The 21629-nt window shown below is 42.0% G+C and overlaps 1 protein-coding gene across 1 annotated transcript in view; it reads right to left on the reverse strand.

Annotated features, from left to right (window-relative positions):
- Window positions 1-5275: 5275 nt before the first annotated feature.
- SLC9A9 (solute carrier family 9 member A9) overlaps window positions 5276-21629 on the reverse strand; it is a 569241-nt gene continuing 552887 nt past the window's right edge. Inside the window, exons 15-16 of the mRNA XM_032631496.1 lie at window positions 6988-7093; window positions 5276-5717 (exon numbers count right to left, since the gene is read on the reverse strand). Of these exons, the coding sequence (XP_032487387.1) occupies window positions 5490-5717; window positions 6988-7093 (334 nt within the window). The 3' untranslated portion in view covers window positions 5276-5489. The remainder of the gene's footprint in view (window positions 5718-6987; window positions 7094-21629) is intronic.

Consider the following 21629-nt stretch of genomic DNA (forward strand, 5'->3'; position numbering starts at 1 on the left):
TAACCTTTTAAAAGGAGTTTTATTGATGGTGTGCTATGCAGGCATTAACATTTCTCAAAAAATTTCAAATAGAAAGAATTAAATTGCTTTGCTTAGCAATTTTTTCCACTAATTTATCTTGTTTTTTTTGAATTTTATTTTATTTATTTTTGTATACAGCAGGTTCTTATTAGTCAATTTTATACACATCAGTGTATACGTGTCAATCCCAATCTCCCAGTTCATCACACCACCAGCTCCAACCCCTGTCGCTTTCCCCGCTTGGTGTCCATATGTTTGTTCTCTACATTTGTGTCTCAATTTCTGCCCTGCAAACCAGTTCATTTGTACCATTTTTCTAGGTTCCACATATATGCGCTAATATACGATATTTGTTTTTCTCTTTCTGACTTACTTCACTCTGTATGACAGTCTCTAGGTCCATCCACGTCTCAACAAATGACCCAATTTCATTCCTTTTTATGGCTGAGTAATATTCCATTGTATATATGTACCACATCTTCTTTATCCATTTGTCTGTCAGTGGGCATTTAGGATGCTTCCATGACCTGGCTATTGTAAGTAGTGCTGCAATGAACATTGGGGTGCATGTGTCTTTTTGAATTATGGTTTTCTCTGGGTATATGCCCAGTAGTGAGATTGCTGGATCATACGGTAATTCTATTTTTAATTTTTTAAGGAACCTCCATACTGTTCTCCATAGTGGCTGTATCAATGTACATGCCCACCAACAGTGCAAGAGGGTTCCCTTTTCTCCACACCCTCTCCAGCATTTGTTGTTTGTAGATTTTCTGATGATGCCCATTCTAACTGGTGTGAGGTGGTACCTCATTGTACTTTTGATTTGCAGTTCTCTAATAATTAGTGATGTTGAGCATCTTTTCATGTGCTTCTTGGCCATCTGTATGTCTTCTTTGGAGAAATGTCTATTTAGGTCTTCTGCCCATTTTTGGATTGGATTGTTTGTTTTTTTTAATATTGACCTGCATGAGCTGTTTATATATTTTGGAGATTAATCCTTTGTCCAACTTTCCTGCTATTGATGGACATTTTGCCCCCAGTATTTTGCAATAACAGTGTCACAGTGAATATCATTTGTACACTTCCTTATGCATAAATGCCAAGTATTTCTTTGCTACAGGGATGCCTAAAAGTAGAAGGTATACATATTTGATTCTACATTTCTTGACATATTTTTTTATTTGGTAGTTTTTTTCTTTCTTTTGTCATGCATCAGTAAAAGTTCTTTGTATATTTTGAAGAATGATCCTTAGTCGCACAAACAAAAAGTATATATATATATATATATATATATATATATATATATTTCTCCACTTCATCAAAAAAATTTTGCTTATTGTGTCTTTAATTATAAGAAATTTTGTATTCTTATGTAGTCAAATGTATCATTCTTTGCTTTTGGTTTTTATCTTTCTCAGGAAGACCATCCATATGCCAAGGTTATTTACATATTCTGTTTTATATTTTGCGTTATTCTGTAGCTTTATTTTTTACATTTAGCTGTTAAAGTTACTTGGAATTTAATTTTATGATGTTTGAGGATATTACCTAATTTTCTTTCTTTTTCCAAATTGAAAGTCCGCTGGTCCATACTATTTAATGAATAATATTCTATTCATCTATGCCCCCAAGTTGAAATGACATTTTTTTATGTATTAAGTTTCTAAACATATTCATGAGTCAACTTCTGTCCTTTGTAGTAGATTTTCTTGATCGCTTTGCTTATTTCCGGGTCAATACTACCCTGTTTTGGTTACTATAGCTTTATCGTATGTTTTGATATCTTATAAGGAGACATTATTTTTTAGCTGTCTGTCTCTACTAGATATGGGCTGGATGGGACTGAGTCACATGTCTTTGAATTTTAAAGATCTTTTACGTAGTTTGCATCCATGTGTGTTGAATGATGCAAATGAATAAACCAGAAGCTATTGGTGCTATTGATGCTATACTGTGTATTCTCAAGGTCTCAAAGATTGCAATGTAAAATAGCTTTTCCAGTCCTTACTTCCTATTGCAACTCAATACCTTAATGTGTTGCTTCATAGAAATCTTCTTCTTCTTATTTTGAATAAATAGTGCTTTTACAGTGTACAAAACCCCAAAGCTGCAAAAGTGAGAAATCTCTCTTTAATTCTTAAGAGGCAATCATACTACCAATTTCTTCTTCAACATCCAGAATGACAGCACACCATCTGTGCTGCACCTTGCTCTTTTTGTTTAACAATATATCTTGGAGATCATTCCATATCAGTACTTATGGTGCTGTTTCATGAGATGGCTATGCCATGTTTTATTTAACCAGGATGGCAATTCAGTTGTTTTAATAAATATTCTTTATATGTATACAATTCTCAAATATCTGGAATAAAAATTTTGCTTATGAAATTGGTGAGTCAAAGGGTATTTGAATTTTCAGCTTCCATTTATATCATTAAGTTGTCCTCCAAGAAGTTTCCAGAAACGTCATGAATGAAGACCGTGATGGCATTTGCCATCAGCCTTCAGACTTGCTCAGACGTGTGCCGAGTACCAGGGAGGACACTACAGAGACGTTAGCTGGGACCCTGACAGTGAAAGGAACTCTGTGTGTGTGTGTGTGTGCGTGTGTGTGTGTGTGTGTGTGTGTGTGTACGTGTGTATGTGAGTGTGATGTACACACGGTAAGAAGTTCAAGGAAGAACCCTAGGTGAATTAATTAGGGTCCTGTTTAAAGCTCTAATAATGAATGCAAGCATTAATGGTTTGAATAAAGCTCCTTTGCCTTCATTATTCATTAGAAACTGGCAGTAAATAACAGGTTTGAATTCCACCATCCTGATGCTGCTAATCAAAGCACAGAGCATTTCTTAAGACCATAAATTATTATTCACAACAGGAGCAGAAAGGGAATTTGGTCTTATGAATTGCTAACTGGGACACTAGCTAGCCTCTGTTCTGGTCTCGGTCTGATTCAGAGGGAAGGAGGCTGGTTATCACATCTTGAAGCTGGAACCCTGTCCAATCGGGTGGGACACACATTTCCTCAAACTCACAATATCACACCTACCTGGAGTCAGCTGGGATAAGTGGTCCAGTCCAGATTAAACAGCCCTCATTCTCCTTGTGGGTAATGTTTCATGATGTTCAGATGCAAAGAGATTTTTTTCCAAGCAGGAAGAGGGCTTTGCCTGTGGGCCAGGAGGCTATTTTTGGTCTGCCCTCTTAGCCAGTTGGTACCGGGTGTAGACGGTGTATCTTCCCCTACCTGCCCCGCCCGCCCCCCGCCTCATTTCCATCCAGTGTGTCATATTTCTCTCCCTTCTCTCCACTCCTTCCCTCACTAACGTTTGTCTGTTTTGGGGGGGGATCTTCTCTTTCCCTGATGTGTCTTTCTCCACGCAGAGGAAAAGAAACAAAACACTGAGTTCTCATCCCTCCCTTTCACATGATAAAGGCAGAAATAAGATGAATCCTCTCTCCCGCCTTTCCTTCCGTCCATTCTCCTCTAGCACCTCCGCCCCTGTTTTGGAAGTTCCTGGTCCCCTGCAGTGTGAAAGGAGGAGGTGCTCCCTCTGCCTGACTCCACCTCCCCTTCTCACATCCTCCCAGCCCGCTGTGCTCTCTCCACGTGTCACTGACTGGGCCAGTAGCCCCCATGGCTCTTCCTGGACCGGAGGACCCCAGCATCACCCTTACATCACCTTTCAGTCCCCCTTCACCTGGCACTTCGAGAGCAAGGGCTTAGCACTGCCAATTGGCGTAGACAGTAGAAGATGGCTTTAAATACATAAATAAAACAATTGTGCTTTTTAACAAAATTTTATTAGGATTAAGTCAAATTAGAAAACTTCCTGCTTTGCCATTTGCCATATTTACCTGGAATGACCATGTTATACTTAGCTGAGTAGAAAACAATTTATGTCCCTGGATTCTACTGTTTGGAAAGCAAGAGAACCTGCATAGTGGCGTGCCTGGCGCCACCACGGTTCATGTCTAAAGCCAAATAACTGGTCAGCAAAGCCTATGTTACTTCCAAGCTTTGGGCCCCAGGAAGATGTCATTCCTACCTACCTCCAGGCACAGACTCATCAGAGCCTGGGCACCTGTGACTGGGGTCTGCTTTTTTAGGAGTCTGATATTAACATTTGCATTTCAAGAGAAGCTGTGTTTGAGGTATCTTAATGGCTTAAAAGTTGCGCAGCTAAATTAAAAGCTATTGCGTTGGTCTCCCCGCCACGGGCCATGAGCCGTGCCTTGTAGAAATGCTCCTGATGCTGCGTCCTTGTCTCCTCCGTGTGGTCTCTGCGTATCCTCAGCCCCAATCCTCTTGCTCCTGCCCCTGCACTGCTGTTGAGCTGTGAGAGTTGGAATGGGAGGACAGGTCAGGGTCCCTGTCCCGAATCCTGCTGCGTGGAGAGGAACCTGTGCTAAGGAATCTCATCACTCAGCAGACAGAGGGACCTGCCATGGAGCCAGGAAGTGACTCAGATGCAAGTGAGGACAGGAAGGCTGAAACATGGTATGGAGGAGAGGACCCCGCTGTCCCTGGAAGGGGTCCTACCAAGGTGAAGAGTGGCACTGCATTTAGTGCAGAGTACAACAAAGCTGTCACCCACAGCTTCAAGCAACGGGAGGAGCAACTTGAAGTGAATGCGGAGAACCGCGGGTCCCCAGGCGGCGTGGGCTCTGTGAGGCCGTCAACAGTGGTATCAAGCAAGCACTTATGTGGGCAAATATCCGTGGGTCATTTGGAGCGAGTGGGAGCCTAGGTTCTAAACATATAAAACACCTCACTTCCTGAAGAACTGGGCATTCCCTCCCGCTTATGAGACACACATTTAAGCTCAGAAACTCTTTTTCTGAATTTTTTTTTTTTTTTTGTGGTACGCGGGCCTCTCACTGTTGTGGCCTCTCCCGCTGCGGAGCACAGGCTCCGGACGCGCAGGCTCAGCGGCCGTGGCTCACGGGCCCAGCCGCTCTGCGGCATGTGGGATCTTCCCAGACCGGGGCATGAACCCGTGTCCCCTGCATCAGCAGGCAGACTCTCAACCACTGCGCCACCAGGGAAGCCCTCTTTTTCTGAATTTTAAACTCTCCTTAATGAAGGGAATAGAATCCCAAATCTGAGTGAAGGGCCCAGAGAGCTGCACACAGAAAAGAAACACCCTGCAGACATAGCACATCTGTTTCATCCTCCCAGCAGCTAGACTCCTCCCTCCCTCCCCTCTGCACCCTTCCCACCCCACCCAATTCATTAATAAAAATGGCTCCATCAAAAACTTAAATGCAGTTGCGTAATATAGAGGGATGATAATAAATTCTCATTTCTGCAGGCACCAGAGGATACACGCGATAAGGTTTTGAATCTCTCCAATTTATGCTCTTCATACATTTTCCAGCCTCTCCTCCACGCAGCCTCATCGGCTTGGCTTGATCCTCAGTGATCCCTGCATTACCTGTGATTACCTCGGTGCTGTTCACGCCCATTAATTCAGCTGGGACTGACCCGGAGTTTGCTCAAGCTTGAGTCCATAGCCTCCTAGGCCAAGGTCCCCCTCATAAATGTTTTCCTTGCTTGGAGTCTGGGGTGAAGCTTTCTGGTCCAGACCCGGCCTTGCAGGAGGGCTGCAGGGTGAGGTCGCTTGCTCCTGGTAATTCATGGCCAGTTCATCCTGGTTTACAATACATTCTACATCATCCTCTTTGAGCTGTTCCTGGTTTTGGAAAGAAAGAGAGGTCACTTCCTGATAAAAGCAGAAAACAATAGCAGTCCTACAGTGTTAGAAACTAGGATGTTTGTTTTCCTTTTTTAACTGCCCTGTCTTGTCTCGGCTGAAGTTGCTGGTATGGCAGATGTCACGTTTTCCCTCCCTGTGGGTAAGAGAACATGTGCTAATTGAGCACCTCTGTGGATAAGGAAGTTAAAATAAAATGCAGTGGATTTTTTTGAATGGATACCTAATCTGGGTGAGAGGAGTTAGGAGTTTGCAGAATCCAGTGACCTCAGAGTACGGAATGATTCTCAATGTAGGTTTTGTAACACCCCTGCCTATCACAAAATTCTTAAAACTCAATGTCTGTTATATTTTCTCTAAAAAGTATATCCTCACAGCATGTTTCTTGGGATGGGTGTCACAGGGCTAAAAAGGGTTGGAAGTTACCATAGCAGATAATGGTGGAAATGAACTAGATCCAGCCACTAAAGTTTTCCTCAGACAGAGCTTCCCTTAAAGAAAGGAATTAAAATCTCAACTCTTCTTCCATTGGTTTTTGGAAGACCACACGAAATTACCTGTAGAATGAACCCTGGCTAGGTGACCTCAGCTCAGTGGTTTCCAACTTTGGCCTGTCTTGGAATCACTTGTTGAAGCACAGATGCTGGGCCCCTGAGACCAGAGTTCTGATGTAGGGCCTGAGAATTTGCAGTTCTAACAAGTTTCCAAGTGATGCTGAGGCTGCCGGTCTGAGGACACACTTTGAGAACCACTGGCTCAGGCTGTGGTGTCCTGAGCACGTCTGAGATCCGAGTCACCTTTTTCTCTGTTTAGACAAGGGGTCAGCCAGCTGGACAACCTCCAAGGGTGCCACAAACTCCAAGATTCTACTCCTTGCCAATCCCTGACACTCTGATTTACTGATAAGGATTCTAATTGCTTCTCAGCATTTTTGATTCCACCCCCTTGAGCTATAAAGCACAGGCCTGATATTCTCAATCTCAAAACACAGCACTTTGTGAGGGCACATTCCTTCTTTTCTATTTTCTAAATTCATCTTATGGTTAAAAATATTGGTCACAATAAAAAAAATTGCATTTTTAAAAAGAAGAATGAGCCCACATTAGCAACAACTGAAAAGAGAAGAGAGATGATTCTCGGTGCCGTGAATTTTAAAAACGCTTCCTCCTCATGCTGGTAAGAAATAGCTCTGAGGTTCCCGGGCTCATCAGTATTCACCATGCCTGTCCCTCTTGGGATATGTACTCACCCCATAGGCCTGAGGACTGGTGAGGAGTCTGGAAATTGGGCCGCACCATTCAGGTAATGTTGTGGTCAGCGGAGGACCAGAGTGGGTTAAAATTGGTTTCAGATATCTGCGAGGCCTGTTAGGGAATACTTGCCAAGAGGAAGCCAGGATTTAGTTTCTTACACAGCACAAACATTTGCATGCCGCGAAAGAGACAGTTATTTTTACATTTAAATCGCCTACTCCCTCATTTAGGAGGTAATTTGGCCCGCAAAAATGGCTAGTTACATTCTTTGCTCCACACACGTTCCCAGCCCTCCTCGTGGTCTTTAATGATGGAGAAATGGCGCCTCGACCTGAATGACTTTGAGAGCAGCATACAAGACTGTGTTTACCTAAAACCGCACACACATCTTAAACCAGAGGTAATTGTCACAAAGAAGCGAGAGGTATTTCATAAAACGTTCACTCATTCTAGAACTGGGTAGTGAACAGAGATTGTTTACCAAAATATTTTCACTATTCAACACAGTCAGTTTATACTTCATACATCAATGCATCTCCATACGAAATAATGTAAATAAGCTGGAGCCGGGTTTATTCTACTGTCTAGCACCTGTCTTTCCCCCTCTCTTCATCCCAAAGTGCTCTAACAAGTTAAAACCTGTTCATCTAAAGTCGTTATGTTTCCCTCCAAACTAGCAATAATGAAATCCCTAGAGGCTGCCTCAGGTTACCTTATTTATTTTCCTCCAAGAAAAGTAGTGAAATTATTTCACCATTCTATCAGAAACAGCTTTTAAGCTTTGTATTATTTCCTCTTCTGGAGAATAGGTCACCTCATCAACTTTCTGAAATGCTCTAATAAATAGGGAAAGGGAAAACAAAATGGAAGGCAGTTACCATCAGCTTGTGAGGATGTACAGTCACCCCCAGGCACTGAAGACGAGAGGTAGTCTAGGCAATGGCTCTACTGGAGCCCACCCACCGCTGGACGGTGACAACATTCTGTCATGCCTGGGATGCTCTGAGCATGTGGGACAGAGGGAGGATGCAGCCCACATGGGCCAGGAATCTGGTTGCCTCTGGCTTCAAATCACTCACCACCACAGTGGGGACAAAGCAGGTGAGGCTCAGGAACACAGCCTAGTTATGATGTGAGGAGAGCAACTGAAAAGATGCTTAAGAGGGTCTGTAATTGCAACTGCGAATAGAAAACTTGATGACTCTTTTCAGATGAGCAGCTGTTGTGCTCAGTTAAGGACCGGGAAGATATTAAAGCTCAGAGCCTGGCATTCTCTGCAACATCTTGTAAGTCTATCTACAACTCTGGAAAGCCCTTGATGATTTGCCATTAATTTTTATTACAGAGTGTTATTACCTTCATTTTATGGATGAAAGAATTGAAGACTAGAGATATGATGATTTTAAATAATCCGGAGGCTCCCTTTGCTATTTGAATCCACCACTGTCATCCCCTAGTGAAAGGTAATTTATCAGAGCAGAATCGTGCATGTGACCAGCTGGTTCTCTAGAGAGAAAAGCTTGCAGACAGCACCCCTGCTGGTGAGCTGAGGACCCTCTCAGGCAGGGGGCATGTGGTCTTACTAGGTTTTATGGTGTGCATAGGTCAGGGAAAAATTTTTTTTTTTTTAGGGAGGTGAGGTGGACGATATATATATATATATATATATATATATATATATATATATATATTATACAACTGAAGTATAAATCAAAAAAAATCCAGCCAATTTTATTTCCAGATGGAAAAGTAACAGCAAGTAAGCAACACTTTTAGCAATGTTGTGTAAATAAAAATGAGGTCTGTTGTTTAAGAGAGGCCTGGGCAACTTCCATTGTTTGAGGTTCTCAGTATAATGAGAAATCACAATGCCAAAATCATGTTACAAAAGGAAAACACAAATTTAACCTTCCTTGCACAAGGCACATTTTCTTCTTTTCATCCTGATGAGGTATCTCTTCAACTTTATGTGTCTTTTTATTGGAGCTAACACTTAATGACTTCCTTTGTAGCTTTCTGTGACTGTGAGGCCTGGACAAAATGGGCTACCATCTGGCCCCTCTGGACAAACTCTGGGATTTTCGACTCAGAAGACTTGGGCACAGTTGCCAGCTCTGCCCCTTCACTGACTCTATGACCTGTGGTCTAGTGATTGACCCCTGTGAGCCTCAAGCATTGCCATGGATATTAACTGAAATAACACAGAAAAGAGGTGTTACACTTTCACATGCCGTTCAAATGCTATTTTATTTAAAAACATTATTTTCTAAGCAATACTTTCTGGAGACAGTGGTGTGTCAATTATTGTGCAACTAACAGAGAGGAAATGATATGAGGGTAGAGGTGAGAGAGTGGCACTCCTGGCATTTGCTGTGGCATTGGGAGTCACAGGCTAGTCAGTGGTTGGAAGATTTGAGCTGCTCCTACACCAAAAATAGCTATTTGGGTTAAACATTGTTGTATTGGGGGGCTGGCGTCAGGTAGTAGGTGAGAGGTGGGAGAATTTGCTGACATAAGACTCTTCTAGGAAACTCATGATGCCATTCTGGCTGTGCTGGAGTCTCAGTAGCGGCAAGTCAAAGGAAGGACACATACACCGCGTGGCAAAAGTGAACGGAACACGTTAGCACCATCCGCAGACACGGCAGATGTGGACCAGAGTCTACGTTCTCCAACGTCTTGGTTTGCCCAATGCTTGCCATATATAATGTGCTCAGTGGATGTTTGTTGAATTTATAGTTTAGGAAAATATTCAGGGGTATTATGAGTGATGGAGGTGGATTCTGGGTAACTGTGTCAAGGGAAGAATGAAGGGAGCAGATTACAGCCAACAAATGAGGATTTCCTGAGGATAAAAGCCTAAGGAAGGTCAAGTCAGAGATGGATCTCTTGGGCCTAGGTTATTAGAGAAAGGGGACCATGTGGTAACGGCATAAAATAAAGTGGTTAGAAAACAACTTTGTGCTTCACTCATTCAATCATTCACTTGTTCCTTCATATACTCACACATTTTTATGTTATGCGCTAAACTACTGAAGTACCCACACAAGGAAATTAACAATTACATTACAGAATGGAAAGCTCCCTTGTCTCTAGACGGTGGTCTCCTTGAGGGCAGGGCTGTCCCCTTCAGCTGGATACAATGCTCGGCACATTTTAGATGTTCAAGAAATAGTTGTTGAATTAATGATGAAAACAGGCTCAAAGAGAGTAAAAGAATAGCTCAGTGGAACACAGCCAGTTAGTTATTGGCAGAGCTGGGCCCGAGACCCCAGACATTTCCACCACATTGGGCACCTTCCTGCTGCTATAGAGACACTGAGTAACAAGTCTCATCTAATTGGATAGCTTATTTGGAATTGGGGACTCAGTGACTTTCTGAGTTCTTCATTGCTGAGCAGTATCTGGAAAGTGGCTGGATCTCCAGGATTACCTGAATTATTAAAAAGTAAAAAAACTCTTTTGATCTACTGGAAAACCCAACTGCCGATTTTGCAAAATGTGTTATTTTTCTTATCAGGTTCTAGTATATGTTCGGAGACAGAGAGATTCCCCATTGGGTATTTCTGGTACAGCTAGCTTTGCTTTTCTAATAAGCTCAAAATGCATTGAGATGAAATGTTAAGCTCTTGGGGGGGAAAAAAAACAATGACTTTTCTCATCTTTAAAGGGCATAAGTTTGGGAAGAGCAGTCTGTTTCAGGAGATGTAAGTAAAATCTGGAACTCTACCTGGAATTTTACATGTGTGAAATAGGAAAGACAATTAACTCAGGCCAAAGGAGAAAATGCATCTGCTATCAGCAGGTCCAGAGCTAAATTTAGTGCTTAACTGAACCAACATCCAAAATAGTGGTGACATTGATTTCTCTCTTTTGTTAGTTTCTGTTTTGATTATTTTAAGTCCTCATGTTTTGTCCCTTGTAAGTTGCCAAAACCAATGGGTGCACAGCTTGCTCCTGCCTATGCCTCTCATAACACGGTCCTACATAGATTGGTCAGATGCAGAACCCCAAGCAAAGATCCAGCTCCACAAAAAACATCTTCCCCTTGGAAGGGAGTAAGCCCCATTGCCCTGTACTATGGACTGAATGTTTGTGTTCTCCCAAAATTCACATGTTGAAGCCCTGACCCCCACTGTGATGGTATTTGGAGATGGCACCTTTGGGAGGTAATTAGGGTTAGATGAGATCATGAGGCTGGGGCCTTCCTGAGGGGATTAGTGTCCTTATAAGAAGAGAATCCAGAGAGTTTGCTCTCTCTCTCTCCACATGCCCACAAAGGGGTCATGTGAACACACAGTGAGGTGGTGCCTGTTTGCAAGCCTGGAAGAGAGTTCTCACCAGAACCTGACCGTGCTGGCACCCTAAGCTCAGATTTCCAGTCCCCAGAACTGTGATAAAATAAGTTTCTGTTGTTTAAGGCAGCATTTTATGGTATTTTGTTATGGCAGCCTGAGAAGACTAACATGCCCCTGTTTCTGGACTTCTTGAAAAGTCATTGATTTCAGAACCCTGAAGAGCTATGTTCTATCTTGGCTTTCTCTAAACATGCCTCATCGTGAAGACCATCTTGGCATTTGTTAAAAATTCAGATGTCCAAGTCTTGCCCTGGAGATTTTGATTTGGCAGGTCTGGGAAGTTGCCTGGGACTCTGAATTTTCAATGGCCCAGGCAACTGATGATCAGGCAAGTATGGAACACAGTGGTCTCTCTCCAGAGTATTGCCCTCCATATGAGATTTAGATCTTAAATAGGAAGAAAAAGAACATGGCCTCTTATGTCCATAAAGCCAACATTTTTAGGGTGAGCATAGGTATAAGATAAGCCCATTTTGCCCAGAACCCAGACCTGACTAAAGCCAATTATTTCAACTTGTCCCTGGGGGATGGGTCAGCAACTTGGCTCAACAAGATACAGTCTTGATGATGTTACACCTGAGAGTGGAATAATGAAGCATCGCATCTTGGCTTGTGTAGGAAGACTTTGTGCCTATTGGGAGCATTTGCATGTGTTTGTATGTATACGCTTGATAAATGGTCTTGTTATCAGGAAAAAATTCTTGTTAATTCAGAGGTGTGTAGAGAAGGAAAGCACACTTATCTTTTTAGGAATACACCCTGCATCTTTTTATTTATAAGACATTTCTCTATACCTTATTTTCTCTTTACAACTGTAGGTAGGTATTATAGTCCCATTTTAAAGATCAAGAAATGTGTAATCAGATGGCTTTTCGATTCTCTTCTAAACTATCTTTACCTCACTTTCCAGAGCGCATTTAACTTCCAGGGCTGACTTGCTACCAGAGATGGTCAGGGATCAATGGCAGGTGAGTAGGGAAGGGTAAGTGCATCCCAGAGTGGGAGCTGACCTTGCCCTCCAAGCCCATATGTTACTGCAGGAAACCAGGTCCCATTTGCTATGGACTTGCTGAGTCCTCACGCTGGTATTTACTCAGCATCCATGAACAGAACAAGTAGAGGATAGCCCCAAATTGTACACACCCCATCATTCTTTGATTCCAATATACAAATCACACCCTTTATGCTTTATTTCACAGGAAATGTGGGCTAATAAATTGAATTGAGTGTGTTCTCCTTCTTCCTTAGGATATGTTGGATTCTGTAATTTGACACACTGTCTTGCCATCTTGCTTAAGTATGTGATGAAAAATTTTGCTGAGGTGTATTTGGGGTTCAGGTTGGAGGAAGGCTTTAAGAGTCCAACCAAAAGCCCTCTTCTTTAAGCTGTTTTATCACTCTGTTCTCTCTACCTTGAGGGAGGACTTCCCATTCTGCACTGGCACACACAGAGAACGTAGAGGTGTGGTCCTGTCTTTGCAGCAGCCACTCTATTTCAAGAACAAGCTATCAAGAATATACAATGGAATATTACTCAGCCATAAAAAAGTACGAAATTGCATCATTTGTAGTGATGTGGAAGAATCTAGAGTCTGTTATACAGAGTGAAGTAAGTCAGAAAGAGAAAAACAAATATTGTATATTAACGCATATATATGGAATCTAGAAAAATAGTACTGATGAACATATTTGCAGGCCAGAAAAGAGACGCAGATGTAGAGAACGGACTTGTGGACATGGGAGGAAAGGGGAGGGTGGGACAAAGTGAGAGAGTAGACCTGACATATATACACTACCATTTGTAAAATAGATAGCTAGTGGGAAGCTGTTGTATAGCACAGGGAGCTCAGCTTGGTGCTCTGTGATGACCTAGAAGGGTGGGATGGGGGGGTGGCAGGGAGATTCAACAGGGAGGGGATATATATATATATATATATATATATATATATATATAGCTGATTCACTTCGTTCTACAGCAGAAACTAATACAACATGGTAAAGCAATTATACTCCAATTTAAAAAAAAAAGAAAAAAATAAAAACAAGGAAAAGGCAGAAACCCACTATTCACATACAAGGGTGAACATGTATTCCTTTGGTTGACAATCCTAACCTTTACCATTTTAAAGGAAATTGCCCTAGACAAGTGCTAGGGCAGAAAGGAAGCCCGAATAAACACCCTGAGGGGTAAGCAGAACTGCCTGGGATAAGATAGCAAGGAGTGACTGCAAGCCCCTTCAGCCTGATCTCTGAGCTCTGCTACTCACATGTCTGTTTGGAGAATGGCTTTCCCTTCAAGGCCAGGCTGGTTTGTCCTTTCCTCCCAATAGCCATCTCAGATCTGCCACGCTGAACTGCTTCAGCTCCATGGCGGATCCAGAGCAACATGTATAATACATACCTGCCTGACAGCATTTATCACATTGTCTTAAAGCTGATTGTTTACATCTCCATCTTCCTCTTTAGACTCTAAGCTCCTTGAGGGAGCTTATAAAATAAAATCTTTTTATTGTAAAATGAAAAAGTGATACATCAAACATCATAAATCTAATGTGTATCTTAATGGATCATTATAAGGCATGGAAACCTTCCAGATTCCAGGAAACAGAACTATGTCGCCTACCCTTGAAGCCCTTTTCAGGTGTCTCATCCTAATCAAAACTTCTTCCTCTCTCCAAAAGTAACTACTATCCTGATTTTTATACGAGTCACTTCCTTGAGTTTTTAATTACAGTTTTGTCACTTAAATGTACATTCTGGCACACTACAGTTTGGTCTTGCCTATTTTTAAAAATGTGTTACATCTTTTAATCTATAGATTCCTCTTCCACCCTTTTCTTTATAATTTATTTGCTGAAGAACCTGGGCCATTGGACCTGTGGAGTTTCCCATGGTCTGAATTGCTGATTGCAAACTCATGTGCATCCCAGCATGTTCCTCTGCCCTTCGTATCTCCTGCAAATGGCCAGCTGGATCCAGAGACTGGATCAGATTCAGGCTTTATTCTACCCCTTCTGCAAGACTAAAGAAGGCACATCATATCTGGTTGTCTCTCTTTGTGTGATTTTAGCAGCCACTGATGTGTAATAACTATATCTATTTGCTCACTGGGGTGTGCAAACAGTGAAATTCTAATTTTATCTTTTTATTATTTTATTAGGTAGAATACTTTTATAAAGAGACACTTTTCATTTGTCCTATTGGGATATTCAGTGGAATAGTCAATACAGGAAAGGCAAGATAAATGTTTGATTTATTCCCTCTATTTACTAGTTTTCCAGATAATGATTGGTTATGACCCTCTGAAAATGACTGATTCTTTGTTTAAATATCACCATAAAGTAATGCTGAATTTAAATGAATTTGATTGCAATTTTTATCACTGTTGAAGCTCAAACTGAAGCTCTTTGGTCAATGGGAATCTTCAGATCGGCTTCTGAGTCCTATTGACATGATGCCAGCATCTTTGATAGCTTCCTTGTCATCTGCATGGCAAGTTGTAGGTTCATCTTATACATTTCTGTTTCAGACCTCAAAGAGGCTATTTCTCCAAACTTCTCTGGGTTTTTTTTTCCAGTGAGAAAGGGTACTTTAACAGCACAACCTGGATACCAAAGGTTGCAATATAAAATGGGGTGCTGGCAAATGTATAACAACTGACTCTCGTAAAAAAAGGGCAGATTTGTAGCATTTCCTAATTTTCATGGTGTAAATACTCCCATTATGGCTGATTCCAATATACCAACATGGAGTCATTAAATGTGGAGTTGGGACAAATGTGTACAATCTGTTCTTACCAGCTCTTGTAAACCAGCTTCACCACACCACTGATTATATATCTCATGAGTTCCTATGGATACTTCCAATTCAAGTTCAAGAACTTCTGATTCTCAAAGACATAGGGGATGATAGAATTAGAATACCCCACAATGACTCATTTGTTTTATCCATAGTATTATACTTACAGTAGTCTCATAATCATAATATACTACCACTGTAATAATTACATCATATATTAAAAATGTTTGCTTATCCTTCCTCCATTCTAACTTCTCATTAAAAAAAGAAAATCTGTAGTAGAACTATTCCTAGTTGTACTATATTTACATTGTCAGAATATATAACCATTACATTCTATATGCTCTCTCAGCCCTCATGTAATCTTAGCACTACAGGTAACTGTACATTTAATGTTCACCTTCAGGCCTTATGTCAATGTCTTTCTAGTCATTTTGATTCTTTGAAGCTTGTTCTTTAGTAGATTCCTTAGGAAGGACTCATGGAAACATTCGCTGAGTTCTCGAATATTGATGAGAGTTAGTGCCCTTTATATATTGAAACTGTTTTTCTGGAAATAAAATTGTGGGCTTATACTTTCTTTATTTGATCACTTAAATATGTTTCTATTTTCTTTTAACATAAGAAGTTGCTCCTGAAAAGTCTAATGAAAATATAATTTTCTCTCCCTTATAAATCACATTTTTTTTCTCTAAATGTCTGAAGGACTTTTAAAATTTTTTCATTAATTTCACTAATTTTTTTCTGATGTTTGCTGTTCCTAGTTGATAGTCTCAGGTACATGGTGTGCTCTTTCAATGTGTAGTTCCCAATGTGTTAAATGTGTGTGTTGTATTTCAGGGAAGTTCTCTTGAGTTAGGACTTGTTCTGTTTCCTTGCTTTGCTCTTTTTCCAGGGATTCCTGTTTTCTAGATGTTCAATTTCCTGTGCCTATCTTCAATATTTGTCACTTTCTCTTGAATCTTTTTAATCTTTTTCTTCATTTATTTTTGACTTAAAAACTTCTCTTTCTTTTCACTTGCATTTTCTCTTAAGGTATTATCCATTGTGTTTATTTGCTTTTGTAGTCTTTCGAATTTACTATTCATTTCTGAAATAATTTTTTAAAAATTTTAAATTGTTTCCAGAGCTTTTTTCTAATTCTGATTTATTTCGTTCTTTCATAGCTTGTATCATTTTTTTAAGGTCTTTTAACTTGCTTTAATATAGCATGTTATAGTTTTGATTTATTTATGGGCACATCTTTCTGGCATGTTTTCATTATTTGTAGAGATGTTATTCTGCTCCTCATCCTCTTATTTGTTTTTTTTCCTTATAATAAGTCTCTATGGGATTTGACTTCTTTTCTGTTGTTCGTTCTTATGTAAAATTAGTTTTCCTAAATTTATAGAATAAGGTAGGGTTCAGGAAAGCTCTTCTGACTTCACAGGGTTCCCTCTTCTGTTGTTTTTATATAGTGGTAAACATGGTAGCTTGCATTCTTAGATTTCCTGCCCTGTTTCCTGTCCCACCGCACTTCCCCCCACCCCCAACTGATCTGGACCTTGTCTTTCCTTTATCACTATTGTCTCTATGCAGCTCAATTTTAACTCCACTCCAAGGCCATTTCTCCTGAGTGTAGGGCCCTGACCTTGAAGGGAGACTTCTGAAAAAATGTCCGTGTGCTCATCACTCGTGTACAATTTTGAGAGCTCTCAGGGGTCTCGACAGCCCATTCAGTCCTTCTTCCTGGGACCTTCCACTTATTCCTCTTAGAGAAAACTACATCCCCCACTCCCTGCTCCAACACCAGGTTTAGGGATGTTTATCAAATTGGTCCAACTACACTTTCCAGGAAATACTATTGGCCATTCAGTTCTCCTGATTTCAGATGTTACCTCAGATGTTACCCTATTGCTTCCTTTTTCCTCCTGAATGGACACTTGTACTATTGGTAGTTTGTTTCCCCTCACTTTTAATTTGGAGTTTGTGAGAAAACTTGCCCCTAGTTTTGCTGTAAATGTGTCCATGGATTTTGGTTTTGTTACCTAATTGTTCTGCCTATTTTTTTTTTAAACTTAAAATTTTTTTTACTTACTTTTTAAAATTGTTCTGCCTATTTATTTATTTATTTATTTTGCAGTACGCGGGCCTCTCTCTCACTGTTGTGGCCTCTCCCGTTGCGGAGCACAGGCTCCGGACGCGCAGGCTCAGCGGTCATGGCTCACGGGCCCAGCCGCTCTGCAGCACGTGGGATCTTCCTGGACCAGGGCATGAACCCATGTCACCTGCATCGGCAGGTGGACTCTCAACTACTGCACCACCAGGGAAGCTGTGTTCTGCCTATTTTTATGTAGGGATTTGGAGAGATTGAGAGACTGCTGATGATGCCACTGCCATCTTCCCAGAATCCTCCAGGACTGAATTTTATTTGATCTTCTATCTTTGGTGATTAGTATCTAGCACATTACTAATGAATGGGGATGTGGTCTAGTTAGATTTGTAAATTGTGCTCTGTCTGAATTGCCTAAGCTAACTGGGGACTGTCCATAATTCAACCAATGTGGCTTAGATTTATTAATATGGACTTCCTATGTCACAGCCAGATGAGCTGATGGTACCTGGAGCCATGATTCCCAACCTTCCCTGGCCTTGGACTGGCATCTCTGAAAGAATGCCTGTGTGCTCATCATTTGCGTAAAATTTCATGTGACATTTCAGAGAGTTCCCAGATGCCTTGAGATGCATCCATGTTCCCCTAGAAGTCCTGAGCTAGGAAATTCTGGTGATTAAGTATTAAGGACAAGGGCTGACTAAAGGCCGATAAAATGATGTGCTTGCTATCTTATTTGTACCGGGGGTTGGTTTTATCAGCGATATCTATAGGATCTAACTATCAAATGTTAATTCTGTTGGGCTTCTCGGTTCCAGATAGACAATCCAGGGACAGAGAAAGGGCAGTGGGGTTTGTTGAAAGGTTAAAGGAAAGAAGACAGTTGTAGGATACCAAAGCAGCCAGTGTAAGTAGGGCAAGTGGACAGGAGATAAACAGGGGGAAATATTGGAATCATGAAGCTGGCGGAAACCTGAGAGTTCATCTGATCCACAGCCTTGGATCTAAATACAAAAGAAAGTCTAAACCTGGGTTTTTTCCAAGTGTGGTCACCTGCTCATCTGCGTCAGAATCATTGTTGCTTCTTAAAATGCAGATTTCCAGGCCCTTGACCCTGACCCCCTTAGGTGGGGGCCTAGCAATCTGCATATTAAGAGCTCCCTGAAAACCACTGGTCTAAATGATGCAGAGCAGAATGGCATCCTGTCTCTTGAAGAACTGTGGATGTGGAGGTACAATATCTACGAGCTGCACAGTGCAATAATAACAATGATGACAATAGTATTACTTTCACTCTTACCACCACTGCTTCTCCTCCTACTACTCTGACCTTAAAATTTTTCCCTTTGGGCACAGGATGGGATCACAGATTTCCAGGAATCTGCTGCCTATCAGACGCAGTTAAATCCATTTGCGCCACATGGGAGGTTACATCTGGCTCATTGTTTCGAGAGAAGACAGTTCTGGAGAAGAACGCTGCTGACCCTCACATGGAGTGGGTCTTGGCTTCTCGTGGCCTTCTGGTTGTCAGGGGAAGTGCTGCCCCAGACCGGGGCATGAACCCGTGTCCCCTGCATCGGCAGGCGGACTCTCAACCACTGCGCCATACTTTTTTAAGCGCAGGTCTGGCCACATAATAAGCACTCAGCAAACATTAGTTAACGTTATTATTATTTTCACTGTGTCCTTTGAGGAGTTGTATGTATTAGAAATATATTCCAAATATCCCCAAGTCAATTTACTCATGAAAACCCCTCCATGTGCCCCAAGGATTTCCTAATATTTCTTCTGCTGGCTGCTGGAGCCCAGAGGAAGGTACTGCAAAGTTTCTCTCAGAAGATTCCCTTCTGTTCTTGGAGCTGTGCCCCACGTGATGGTGCCCAGGGAGGATCTGCTCACTGTTTCATGTCAGCAGGGTTTCAATGGAGCACTTACATTCCAAGGCTCCTGACACAGGAATGACCTGTCTCCACGGGAGTGAGGCACTCGCTCAGAAGGGGGGTGTTTTCATATTGGGCATCGGGTTTTTAAGGTCGCCCTAGAGCAGCCCTTTCTCATCATTGTATTTGTTTCTCTGGGCTCTGGTTGTCCTTGAGGCCAATCCAACTTTCCTATACTCTGAAGACACTGTCTCTTCCTGGTCATTTATTGAACTCCTTACTATTGAGAAAGACAAATCTCTGTCGCTCTGTCTCTCTCTCTCTCTCTGTCTCACACACACACACACACACACACACACACACACACACCAGCAACACTGACTGCTGTAACCCACTGAGTTAGTTACGTATATGGGAATCAGGGTATGTGACACTGGGTTATTTGAAGCTATGGAATGAAGCCCCATTCAGGACACATTAGAAACTCCTTTCCCTTTGACTGAGAGGACATAAGAGGAGAGCCCTTTGTTGTTACAGGGTCACATGTCATAAATAATCTCATTCTGCTCTCCAGGCACAGTTTTCTCTCAGATGCAGTCACTTTCAAACTTTTTTCCCCCTCTAACCCCTACCTGGAAATACATTTTATAATTGCTTCTCAGTACGTGTCCTAACATCTGCCGAGTCATAAAAGTAAAAATACTGCTGTGATGCACTTGGGTCTATTCCTATTTTTATTCTTGGTCCTATTCTCCATCCTACCCTATCCTACCCTATCCTATCCTACCCTACCCTACCTATCCTATCTCATCCCATTCAGTCTGTCTTCTATATATCTTTCTCCTGAGCATTGCTAGGATTCACCAATATCCAGGTCTCCTCGTCTCTCAGGTACATCAGCATCTTTGAAGAAGTTGCCTCGGCTTCCTTGAAGTAGGTGGGGCTATATCACTAATTCTGGCCAATGTGCTGTGGTCACGGTGACTAGTGTCACTTCTACGCTGAAACATAGGAAGCCAGCAAACCTCCAGCTCACTCTTTCCCTGATACAGTGATCCCAGGAGGCCTCAGGTTGAGTTGGTGGAGCCACAGATCAAAGCTGCCTGCATCACTGAGTTGCCTCATGGAGGTCTGTTGCCCTAGAGGGTCACCTGCATCCTTAGCAGCCTTTAAGTAGGAGAGAAATAGAAATGTTTGTTGGGCCACTGAGATCTGGGAAGTGTTTGTTACCACAGGGTAGTCTATCCTATTTTAATATGGTGTTCTCGTGTATTTCTTTCTTTTAAGAAATGCTGGTCCTGGGTTACTGAAATGATTCCATGATCCACTATGGGTAGCCTCCTACAATTTGCAAATCTTATTTTCAAAGCATCTGCCACATCGACAGCCCCAAAGTTTAGGTAGAGAGAGAACGCCACAGAGGAGGGCAAGCACGTACCAGTACCGTCTCTCTTCAGGGTTCCAAATACTGGGGATTGGTTGACTTAAGGACTACTTGGTTGTGTGACTTGGGACCTAGAGAGTTAGGTTACAATCGTTTTGGTGGGGAGGCACCAGGGACTAGTTCCAAAGGTGACTGAGTAGTGCATTTACCCTTTCTGTGGGACATTTTTTTTGCCTTTTGGATGTACACGGATCCAGATTCAGGCCTCATATATACTGCATTTTATCAGTAGTCCTATGTGCGCCGAGAACCCAAACAAGCAGTGTATCCTGCTCATTATTAAAAGAAGTTGGAGTACAATCGCATGACTGCTCCTACTGAGCTGTCAAGTGGTGAGATCAGAGGTCTCCCTCATGGCTGCGTCCTTGACTAGATACTTGAACTTCATTATCCTCTGTTGATCCTACTTACTTTCCCAACCCTGTTCCCCATACTTTTCCACAATCCTTAGTTTCTGATAAATGTAGTTGGGCACTGATTCCTGTTTATGTATCACTGTCTCTCTGGGCCTTTGCTTATGCCATCCCCTCCATTTAAACAGCTTTTCTTTTCACCTTGGCACTTGGAAATCCTACATCCTTTCAGACACAGTTCAACTGTCACTGTCTCTGAAATCCCACTGATCTTTTATTTACTCCTCTTCTAGGACTTACCACTCTCTACCTTACGAGGATTAAAGTTCAATTCTCCTCCCGCCATCCTACCTTGAGCCAGAGCTGTTCTCTTTTAGCTTTTCTATCTTGGGGCTCCTCATAAAATTCCATCCAAATAAAAGGCTGCCTATGAACAATAACCATAACACATACCCTAAAGTTAGAAAATCCACTGACTTAAAAAAATAAGGTTGAGGGACTTCCCTGGTGGCGCGGTGGTTAAGAATCCGCCTGCCAATGCAGGGGATACGGGTTTGAGCCCTGGTCCAGGAAGACCCCACGTACCGCGGAGCAACTAAGCCCGTGCACCACAACTACTGAGCCTGCGCTCTAGAGACCGCGCGCCACAACTACTGAGCCTGCGTGCTGCAGCTACTCAAGTCTGCACGCCTAGAGCCCGTGCTCCGCAACAA

This window comes from Phocoena sinus, chromosome 4 (assembly GCF_008692025.1).
Source record: "Phocoena sinus isolate mPhoSin1 chromosome 4, mPhoSin1.pri, whole genome shotgun sequence".
NCBI lineage: Eukaryota > Metazoa > Chordata > Mammalia > Artiodactyla > Phocoenidae > Phocoena > Phocoena sinus.